This window comes from Balaenoptera musculus, chromosome X (genome assembly GCF_009873245.2).
Source record: "Balaenoptera musculus isolate JJ_BM4_2016_0621 chromosome X, mBalMus1.pri.v3, whole genome shotgun sequence".
Lineage (NCBI taxonomy): Eukaryota > Metazoa > Chordata > Mammalia > Artiodactyla > Balaenopteridae > Balaenoptera > Balaenoptera musculus.
Genome location: NC_045806.1, coordinates 120963759 through 120975107, shown reverse-complemented (window position 1 = coordinate 120975107; position 11349 = coordinate 120963759). Strand labels below are relative to the sequence as shown.

General features: G+C 49.8%; 1 protein-coding gene across 1 annotated transcript; it reads left to right on the top strand.

Moving 5' to 3' along the window:
- The first annotated feature begins 434 nt into the window (after positions 1-434).
- Positions 435-10674, top strand: LOC118888591 (glycine receptor subunit alpha-4-like). The gene is given in 8 exon segments (XM_036839834.1): positions 435-505; positions 4434-4564; positions 4850-4917; positions 5547-5770; positions 5898-5980; positions 7725-7865; positions 10365-10637; positions 10640-10674. Coding segments are annotated over 8 exon segments (1026 nt in total).
- Positions 10675-11349: the final 675 nt, after the last annotated feature.

Sequence of the window (11349 nt, the reverse complement as noted above, 5' to 3'; positions counted from 1 at the left end):
GCCTTTAAATTGCTGCTTTCAGAGGGTGCATCTCAGGGGGAGGTGGGAGGGAGGGAAACATCTTCCTACAGTCTCCCTCTTCCCTCCCCTCCAAGACTCTCCAGGGTTTAGAGAGTGATTGCTGCCTAAAAAGAATCTCCTTCAGCACCTCAGCAGGCAGGGCTGAGGCCCTCCGGAGACCCAGGCGAGCCAGAGCAGGAGCAGGTTATCTGTGTCAGGATCACTTCCAGGGGAATAGTTCTGGCCCCTGACTGGTAAGGACGGGGCAGAGAAGAGAGAAGAGGAGAGAGCGTGCAACTCCTAGCCCGGCCCTCCTTGGGTTCCTTGCAAGTGGCCCAAGTAGGAAGAAGGCTCTGTACTTTCGGCGTTCCCGCCCGGATACCCCCTCTCACCTCAGCAGCCAGGCTGAGAAAGGACTCCAGGGTCCCCGCAGAATGACAACTCTTGTTCCAGCAACCCTCTCCTTCCTTCTCCTCTGGACCCTGCCAGGGCAGGTCCTCCTCAGGTGAGCTGAGTGGGGGTGAGAAGGAGATGCATGCAAATACCAGCCAGGGGTAGCAGGGGCTCTGGCACAGTTTCCTTGAAGTTTACAAAAAGCCCACAGTCTGGAAGGCTGCAGGGCAGGACACACCCTCCCCCAATCAGATCCCAGCAGACTTTCATAAAGGCTGTCAAAGCTCCAGAGCAGGTGGGAAGGCTTCTGCATGGGTGAGACTTTCCTGGGCCAGGGTAGGGGCTAGGGAGTGAGCCCCGGGACAGAAGCCATCTGTCCTGCCATGCAACCCTATATCTCCCTACCAGCTTGGCCACACATTCCTCAGATCCTTAAAAATGACACCAACATCTGCCAGCTGCTCACCCAAGAGATTTCAAGGAGCAAGGATTTTCCCAAAACCATATCAGAATGATTTTGGCTGACCAAACCTTGGCCCTCTGCAGTCACCTTACCCTGCCCGGGGGGAACCTGGCAGCTCACTGTCCCTGGAGGGGCACTAAGTGGCCATCATTTCCTGGGCTTGGGGGCAAGACATGCTTTGGGCTCCTTGTAAATGGCCTCCCACCCATTCTCACTTTCTCATTAGACCAGGAGCCATTCTAGGTGGATAGGGTGAGCTGAGGAGGAAAGATGGCTGTGCCTTGGGCTGAACTGGTCAGAAGAATGCCTCCCAAGGTGGAGGCAGGTGAGTGCCACCGCAGTATCGTCCTCCTCCTCTTCATTCAAGGAGCACGCCAAGATCTGCTTGCCTCTCAGGAGCCTCCTGCCTCACTGCTGGCGGACACATTAGGGGGCAATCAGGCAGGGATGCAGTGGCTGGGGGGGGGCAGTGATAAACTTCTTCAGAGTGAAAAGCAGCCCGAAGTGCAATGGCAGCTCAGCTGGAGTTGATAGGAGGATGCAGGCAGAAGGGGGCACCCAGCTGATGCTTGCTGGCCCTGCTGGAGGGGAAGTTGCCTCAAGGCCCAAGCTTTGGTGGCAGCATTCCCACTTGAGTGATTAGAGCAAGGCAGGCCCTTAGGAAATCTTTAACACTTTTTTTTTAATTGTTTTATTTATTTATTTATGGCTGTGTTGGGTCTTCGTTTCTGTGCGAGGGCTTTCTCTAGTTGCAGCAAGTGGGGGCCACTCTTCATCGCGGTGCGCGGGCCTCTCACTATCGCGGCCTCTCTTGTTGCGGAGCACAGGCTCCAGACGCGCAGGCTCAGTAGTTGTGACTCACGGGCCCAGCCGCTCCGCGGTATGTGGGATCTTCCCAGACCAGGGCTCGAACCCGTGTCCCCTGCATTGGCAGGCAGATTCTCAACCACTGCGCCACCAGGGAAGCCCAGGAAATCTTGAGACCAAATCCTTCATTGTATTTACGGAAACTGAGGTCTAGAGAGGGCAAGTGACCTGGCCAAGGTCACTTAAGTACCCAGTAGCAGAATCAGCGTTCTCCCCTTACCCCACCCCAGGGCCTTCCATGAGAAAGATTTTCAGCTCTGGAACCTCCCTAGTCCTGCCAGTGTTTGGAACTTTCCAGGAATGAAAGGGAGCAAGGAGAGGCCGCACACGGTGACTCTGCTTTCAGGTCCACAGACAAGGTAACCCTGGAAAAGCGGGGCTGTCACTGCAGTTGGGGCCCAAGACAGCTGAGCCCACAGCCAGTCCCAGGGTCCTGGGGCTGGAGTTAGCGGGAGAGGTGACATGAGAGTGAGGCTGAGGACGGTGGCAAGGGTCTGGCTGCTCCACCTGCAGGGCCACGTGGCCTCCCGGCAGGCAGGTGACAAGCGGCCAGCAGCAGCACCTGGCCAGTGTGGACGCCCCGTGGTGAAGCCACGGACCTCTGCTTGCACCAGCACCAGCACCCGCCTCCTTGGGTTTTCAGAGCCTGCTTAGGCCACCTGCTCTGGCCACCCCCACTCGGGGCCAAGGTGGCCTCTGTTCCCAGGGTAAGAGCTTCCTCCTGCTCATGGGATTCAAGGAAGCAAGACTCTAAGGGTCAGGGTGCGGCTGCCACTGACCTTCCCCCACTCTGGTTCCTTGGCAGACCGCCCTGGGCTGCTTGCATCATGGTATTGCGGTAGATGGACTTAGTTTTGAAGTCAGTAGCTCTGGGTTGGAATCTCGGCTTTACCATTTAGGAACTGTATGATCATGAGCAAGTCACTCCATTTTGCACTCCTCAACTATAGCTGGAGGATAATAAGAGTGATTATTGAGAGGACTGATGTGAGAACTATACTAGATAAAGCGTTTAGCATGGTGCCTCAGCTATTTGTATTATTCTATCAGTCACCGGCAGGTCCATAGATTTACTGGGAAAGAGGAGCTCGCTGGTTCAAAGGAGACTCAGACCCAGAAGGACAGCAGTCACCCCACCTCCCAGCCCCAGCATTGCAGCAGCAGTAGTGGCAGCAGGGGAGCTGGCTCTGGTGATGACGGCAGGATGGAGCAGGAACCACAGGACCCAGCCAGGAGTCCAGCCTGAGCTCAGTGTGAGCCCCACGCCTGCCCTCAAGCCCTTGCTGAGCTCCTGGTCCCTGGTCTAGCTATTGGCTGGTAAGCAGACAAGCAGGCATATGGAAGGAACTTTGCTGCCCTTAGAGGGAAACTTGTCAGGGGAGAAGGGGGCTGGCCTCTAGGCTAGGCCAAAGCACACTGGCCCCCTCCTCAAAATGAAGCTCTTAGGAAGAAAGGATGGGAGTTGACCTTCACAGCATGGCCACTTTACTGGGAGGCTTTCCCATGCTCCTAGAGCCCTGCTTTCCTGCCTATTTTATTGCCAAGGTGAGATTACTTGCCTGCAGCTGCCACAACCCTGAACTGAGGTTCAGCTCAGAATATAGCTTCCTGCTGGGGCAAACACCAGAAGCCAAGCTGCCCTCTCCAGAAGCTGGGTCCTAGCCCCTGAGGAATCAGCATGAAGGCCAAGCAACTAAAACCAACTCTCAGGGGTGTAAATTGCCCTTGAGCCCTTCCCACCCTTGGCTAGGCCAGATGTGCAAAGCAGTGCCACAGCCACATTATTTCTGTCACTCTTGTTTGAGTATGTTCAAGGCACCTTCAGAAAGAGAATACTGGATGAGGCCTCAGCCTTGGGTTCAAGTCCTTGTCCTGGGCCCTGTGTCACTCACCAGCTGTGAGACTTTGGGCAAGTCACTTTTCTTTTGGACGGTTGATCTATCTATCTATCTATCGATCTATCTATCTATCTATCTATCTATCCGTTTAATAGATTCCACATATGAGATCATATGGTATTTGTCTTTCTCTGTCTGATTTATTTCATTTAGCATAATACCCTCCAAGTCCATCCATGTTGCTGCAAATGGCATTATTTCATTCTTTTCTATAGCTGAGTAGTATTCCATTGTATATATACACCACATCTTCTTTATCTATTCATCCACTGATGGACACTTGGGTGATTTCCGTGTCTTGGCCATTGCAAATAATGCTGCTATGAACATGGCGGGGGGTGCAGATATTTCTTCAACATAGTGATCTCGTTTCCTTTGGATAAATACCCAGAAGTAGAATTGCTAGATCATAAGGTAGTTCAACTTTTAATATTTTGAGGGAACTCCACATTGTTTTCCACAGTGGCTGCACCAATTTACAGTCTCACAGATTACTCCTTTGGAAGCCTCAGTTTTCTCACCTATAAGATGGAAATAACAGTTTTCACCCCCATCACACTGAGAATTTTGAGGGCAAAAAGATCTAATGTATGTGAAAGCAATCTTCTAGGACTAACTATTGAGCTGCTGTGTTGGCTTATGGGTTTCTGTACTTCTCATTTTGCAAGTGGGCACCTAGAAACCCATCTCCTAATCCTCCTGCCTGATGGAGAGACCAGCCAAAGTGGGGAGGGAACAAGGAAGGAGAGGGTCTGTGATAAAGGCAGAATACAACTGATCTCAGTTATTAATTCTTTATCTCTCCTGTCCAGGGTGGCCTTGGCAAAAGAAGAAGTCAAATCTGGGACCAAGGTGTCCCAGCCCATGTCCCCCTCTGATTTCCTGGACAAGCTTATGGGGCGAACATCTGGATATGATGCCAGGATTCAGCCCAATTTTAAAGGTAAGAAGCATTCATCCTACAAAAAACCCCTCCCTCCCCACTTCTTTTGGGGACATACTGCAGAGCTAGCCCCCATTGCCTACCTCAGGGCCAGGAGGCTGGAGGTACAGGGCTGGCTCTCACAGCTCAGAAGGAGCGTCCTCTCCCCATCATCCATGGGCCTGTGTGCCAGGCACTGCCTTCTCCCAGCAGTACCCTGGCCTCAAGCTCAGGGAGGGAGTCTTGGAGACTTCTCCCAGATTCCGGGAATGCCCTGCCAATATGGCTGTGCTTTGCTACCCTTAGGCCCACCTGTGAACGTGACCTGCAACATCTTCATCAATAGTTTCAGCTCCATCACCGAGACTACCATGGTAAAGCATCGCCCTGCTCCCGCTTCCACTCTAGTGTGAATGGGTGAAGCCCACCAGATAGCAAGACTTTCCTCCCTCTGCCATCCTCTCCCTGTTTCAGGATCATGGCTAAAGCCATGGGATGTCCAAAGTCGGTCACTGGGAGTTTATCTTTCCCCAGCCCAGGGTTTTAGTGGCTAAAGGCAGACTAGCCTAAGCAGCAGATGGTCCAGTTTGGAAGGTAGCTTGATGCATAGCACAGGCTTGGAAATCAGATAAACCTGCGTTCAAACCCTGACTCTACCATCTCTTAAGCAGGTTACTCAAATCTCTCTTTGTCTCAGTTTCCTCATCTGTAAAATGGGGATCATAACAGCACCCTCCTCTCAGGGTTGACATGAGATTTAAGTGAGATGATGCATATGAAGAAAGCACTTAGCAGAGAGCCTGGCACATAGTAAGTACTTAATAAATGTCTTTTCCCTTCCCTTCTTTGCCATATCAGCCCAAAGCAGGTTCCTTCTCCAGTGGAAAATGCCCACTGCCCCTGAGATGTGCTCCCAGCATTTCTTCCTCATGGCCCTCCTGCCCAGGTAGGCTTGCTAGGCCCCTGCAATAGCACTGCCTCTGATGGGCCCATCTCTGTTCAGGACTACCGGGTGAACGTCTTCTTGCGGCAGCAGTGGAACGACCCACGCCTGGCCTACCGAGAATATCCTGATGACTCGCTGGACCTCGATCCCTCCATGCTGGACTCGATTTGGAAGCCAGACCTGTTCTTTGCCAATGAGAAAGGGGCCAATTTCCACGAGGTGACCACAGACAACAAGTTGCTGCGCATCTTCAAGAATGGAAACGTGCTCTACAGCATCAGGTGCAGCTGGCGTACAGCCAGGAGAGCTTGGGGCAAGGGGTAGAGGCTGAGGGGTGGGCGGAGGGTTTCCTGTGCTGTACTGAGCCCCAGTAAGCCGGCCTAACTTCTTTCTTACTGTCCCTGCCAGGCTGACTCTCATTTTATCCTGCCCAATGGACCTGAAGAACTTCCCCATGGATATCCAGACCTGCACGATGCAGTTGGAGAGCTGTAAGTGTCCCTAGAGAGTCACAGAGTGAGGCCTGAGATACCAGCTAGTTAACCCCATGCCATGATATTCCAGACAGGAGAAGGGCAGCCCAGAGTGGGGATGGACTTCCCCAAGCACACACAGTGAGCTCTTGGCACAGGTGAGACTAGAAGCCAGGGCTTGCTAACACTCAGCCCAGTGTGCTTTTCCACCCCCTCGCTATTGGCAGGTCTGGCTGCCCCACAGGGCCGGGGAATGGGAAGGCTCCAGCCTTACATACAAATGTGCTTACGCTGGATGTGGAGGGTCATTTGAGGGGTACCTCCTCTGTCCAGATATAATTTCCCTCTCACAGTGCCTGAAGTAATTCTACCTTTACTTCCCCTGAGTTAAGACATTCAAGATGCCTATAAAAATCCAGAGTTGGCAGGGAAGGGGGGAGTCTTTGAACCCTGATTCCTTGTGAACACATAATTTTTTTTAACTGACGTATAGTTACAATGTTGTGTTAATTTCAGGTGTACAGCAAAATAATTCGGATATATATATATATATATATATATATATATATATATTCTTTTTCAGATCATTTTCCATTATAGGTTATTACAAGATACTGAATATAGTTCCCTGTGCTATACAGTAGGTCCTTGTTGTTTATCTATTTTACATATAGTAGTGTGTACAGATAGCTTTTGTAGAGAGGTGGGAGAGGACAGTTCTAGGCATAGGACAGTACCCAGGATAGCAAGGTCAGCCAAGGGCTACCAAGGGCAGGGGTGCCAGCCTGCAGAGGCTGCCCCAAGTGCAGAGAAGCTAAAGGATAACAAGGCTGGACCATCGCCCATGTCCATTCCTTTGCTGTCTCCTGGGCAAGTGAGACTGTGGCATCAGGAGATATCCATTTGATCCTCAAAGAAGAAGTCTTGTCAGGCTGTTTCCAACATATAATAACAGTAATGGATAGAATATGTCCTATGTGGTCAGCTTTTTAGAGTTCATAAACCACCTTCACATCCAGGTCCTCATTACCCCCTCTGAAAAGTAGGTGGAGCATTTTACAGAAGGGGAAGTGACTTGCCCAAAGTCACAAAGCTACTCTGGGCCAAGGCCCTACACTGGACATCCGTGAGCCTTGGTGTTTCTGCTCCCATTTCTACCCAACGTGTGAGTATTGTCATCTATGTGGCAAGAGCCTTCGCGAACTGCTAGCTATCTGTGAGCAACTTGGCATTTTCAATGTTAGCTCTCAATTTGCCCCAGGTCAGGACTCTGGCTGGGAGTCTGTGGTATGCACATTGTCCCATGCATGACTGGCAAGGTATAAATAGCTCTTTCCTCCCTGGAGTGAGGTGGCAGAAGCCCCAGCTCTGAGGCTGGCTCAGCTCAAGACATGTGGTCGGTACACATGCTTACTTCCCTGGGTTTGAGATGGGGCAGGAGGTTCCCAGCTGGTTTCCTTGACATCTTTCCAAGCCTTTTGATGTGCTTTCTAGGTCTGCCAGAATAATTTCTCTTTGGGCCTTTCTAAAGCTTGAGAACTAGGTAGGAGAGGAATCTGGAATCTTTCTGATTTACCCACTTAGGCTGGGCCCATGAGGCAATTGACCCTCTTCCGAATGGTTTTCCTTTCCAAGATGAGCATGAAACTCCTAAAACCCAGGCCTTATTCCTCATTTGTTCTTTCCTGCCAGTTCTAACCCTCTCCCTACCCCTGTCCAACCACCACACTCTGCAGTCCTCTGCCATCTCTGTCACTTTCAGTTGGCTACACCATGAATGACCTCGTGTTTGAGTGGCTGGAAGATGCTCCTGCTGTCCAAGTGGCTGAGGGGTTGACTCTGCCCCAGTTTGTCTTGCGGGATGAGAAGGATCTAGGCTATTGTACCAAGTGCTACAACACAGGTAAAAACCCAAGATCTTTACTGGCTGTGGGCCACAAGAGGGCCTCCAGATGGGAGGGAAAGGGGCAAGGCAGCTGGCCTCTACTGAAGGTCCAATCTGTACCAGATGTGGTGCTAAGTGCTTCATATGTCTTATCTCATTATGGTAGGGGTGATCAGCCCCATTTCTCAGAAAGAGAAAACTGAGGTGCTAAGAAGTTGAATCAGTTGTCCAAGTCACACAGCTAGTAAATGGCTGATTTAGAATTCAAATCCAGATCTGTCTAATGCCAAAGCCCTTGTTCTTGTCCCTATCACACGCTGCAGAACAAATGGTCCTGTGCCAGTGAGTGGCAGGAGTGTTCCACCTGTCCTGGGGCCAACTTCATGTGGAAAGTGGGGAATCTACATCTGGGAGTAGTCAATGAGTACACTGAACCAGGAGAGAACAGAATTCAGGTCACCAGCTGGCTTACCGTCCACACCTCCTACCACTGTCCCCACTGCCCAACTCTCATGAACTGGCTTGGTTTCCCAGGTGTGAAAAGCGTGCCAGGAAATGGAGAGGAGCTGGTTTTCCAGCCTGAGCGTCTGCCCCCTGCAGCTTCCCTAATCGCTGCTGGCTCCTCATTTCCCCCCAGCAATTTGGCTGTGAAGAGCTATGACCCTGAGATAGAGGCCACAAGCTGAAGAGGGGAGATCTTTAGTCTGGAAGCTAAATTTGTTTCCCAACCTGTTGATCCAGGAATTCCACTGCCTGGAATTTATTATAAGGAAATATTCCAAAATATCATATTGACTTTAGACCCCAAGAGGCTTCCTGGGTCACGGTTTATACTAGCAAAATCTTGGAACTGCTCTAAATAGCCACCAATAGGGTGGAAATTAAGTAAATTACATAGCGCATCTGCTTAGTGGGATATTATCCAGACGTTTAAAAGAACGCTTGCAAGGTGCTTATATTAACATGGGAAACTTCAAGTGGAAAAGGCTAAGATTCAAAGTTGTATACACAGAATGATTCTATTGTGATGAAAGAAACAAACCAAAAGCATGTGTTTAAAAACTCTGGAAGGAAATAGCACTAAGCGTTTCTAAAGCAGTATGATACAACAGATAAGAGCAAGAACTCGAGTCAGATAGAGCTGAGTTTGAATTCTGGCTGCACCATTTACTAGTTGGGTGCCCTTGAGCAACATAACTTAATCTCTTTGAGCCTCAGTATCCCTGTCTGTAAAATGGGAAATAATAATTTTACCTGCCCCAAAGAGTTGCTATACGATTTAAATGAGATAAACTATATAAAGTCAGGGCACTTAGTAGGGGCTTGACAAATGTCAGCTTATGAATATTATTATTCTTTCTCTACTTCGCACTTTCGTTCTGTGCTAAACAAGTGTTAATTTTGTCATTGAAAACAAAACTGCTATCACCAAAAAAAAAAAAGGAAGGAAGGAAGGAAAGAAAGGAAAGAAAATATGGATACCTAGCCAAAACATGTCATGGCAAGAAGCCCAGGGTGGGTGGACTCAGGGAAGAGTAGGAGATCACAGCATCACACGGCATGTCAGAGCCACAATCAGTCATTGATGAAATCACTAATCTTGAGGAATCAGACATAAAATAATAATATACACATCCTCTGCTTTTTGCTTTGGTTATCCTAAGCGTGTGCTGCCAGAAGCTCTGAGCTTGTGTTTTCTTAGCCTTGGGGAGTGGAAAGCAGGGTAAAGTGAAGATGGCTGGCAGAGGAGGCGAGCATTGGTACACGTGCCTGGGGCCAATGCACTTTTTGTGGGTGGAATAGAATGCTGCTGCCAGATGCTTTCTGGGAACCCGCTGCCTGCTGTCCAGAGCTGGTCTCTGTTAGACATTGTTTCCAGATGTTTGCTATCCTGCTCTTCTGACTTGCTTAAGACACAGGCAGTGTTTATCTCAGTGAATCGTTGCCGGAGAGCTTCAAGGGTCCCAGCACACACAAGCTAGGCTGCTGAGATTTGAGTGGAGTCTAAGCTCGTTTTGTTAATCATGATAATAGTACCAGCTACCTAGTGCTCAACACCTCAAATACATTATCTCATTTAATTCCTACAACTGCCCAATGATGGAATTGATATTGCTGTTACTCTATTTTACAGGCAAGGAAACTGAAGCTTTAAACGCTTAGGTGTTTTGCCTGAGGTCACACAGCTAGTGAGTGGAAGGTTCAGGATTCAAAGCCATACAGTCTGGCTCTGGAGCCCTCCCACCCTTAATCCTCTTGCAGTGCTGTCACGGGGAAGGCCTTCTGCTGGCAAGTAAAGTGCTGGGAGCAAGAGGTCAAGTCCCCAATGGCTTCTCTGAGAGTTTCCTCAAAACATGCATCTGGTGCTCCCTGGGGCCATTTCGAAAGGCTCATTTTTTGGCCCAGGTTAGGTGCCCAGAGGCTGGCCCACAGAAATAGGGCTGCCCTAGTCCTGCCTCTCAGGCTCAGCTGCAGGCTGGGGACCTGGGGCCTGATACCTCACCTCTTTCCTTGCAGGGAAATTCACCTGCATCGAGGTAAAGTTTCACCTGGAACGACAGATGGGCTACTATCTGATTCAGATGTATATCCCCAGCCTACTCATCGTCATCCTGTCCTGGGTCTCCTTCTGGATCAACATGGGTGCTGCCCCTGCCCGGGTGGGCCTAGGCATCACCACTGTGCTCACCATGACAACTCAGAGCTCCGGCTCCCGGGCCTCTTTGCCTAAGGTGAAGAGACATGCAAGGGAACTTGCTTGCCATAGAGCTCCCCATTTCCCATTCATCCCCTGTTCCCTCCTGCTGACTATTTTCCTTGGATTTAAGGTAGAGAAGAGCCATCGAGCAAGAGCAGGTGGCCTGCATTCTCTTCCCCCAGAACATACCGCTAACAACATTGCTAACAGTGTGGAGGCTTGGGTTGCAGATGCTGTCTGGCTGGGGAACGAGTAGAGACAGTGCTGACTTACTTTGACTTTCATCAGGAAATACTAGCATGTCCAAGATTAAAAGACCCTTAGCAAGTAGAAAGTCCCACTCCCTCACGGTACAGATGAGGGCATTACAGCCCAGAGAGATAGAATGACTTTCTCAAGGTCATGCTTCACAAGAAACAATCAAACAATCCGACATCTGTTTCTTGCTATGTCGGAAATCGGATACTATTACAAAGAACTCTAGAGACAGTGTCCCTTCTTTTGGGGTGAGAAAACTTTGAGGTAGCAAATAGCAATTAAAGTCAGTAGACTTTGATCACCTAAGGCCTGGTGATATTTTGATTACACAGAGAGATTTGTGCTGATGGAACTAGGCCTAGGTTCTCCCTGCCTCATGTCTTCATGTGCAGAATTTAGAGGTTGTCACCTCAATGCCCTTACAGTCAGCAAGGCTCTGAGAAAATCAGGGAGCAAACTCATTCATTCATTCAATAAATATTTACTGAGCACGTACTATGTACCAGGCACTGTACTAGGCCACGGAGAAATAATGGGAAACCAAAA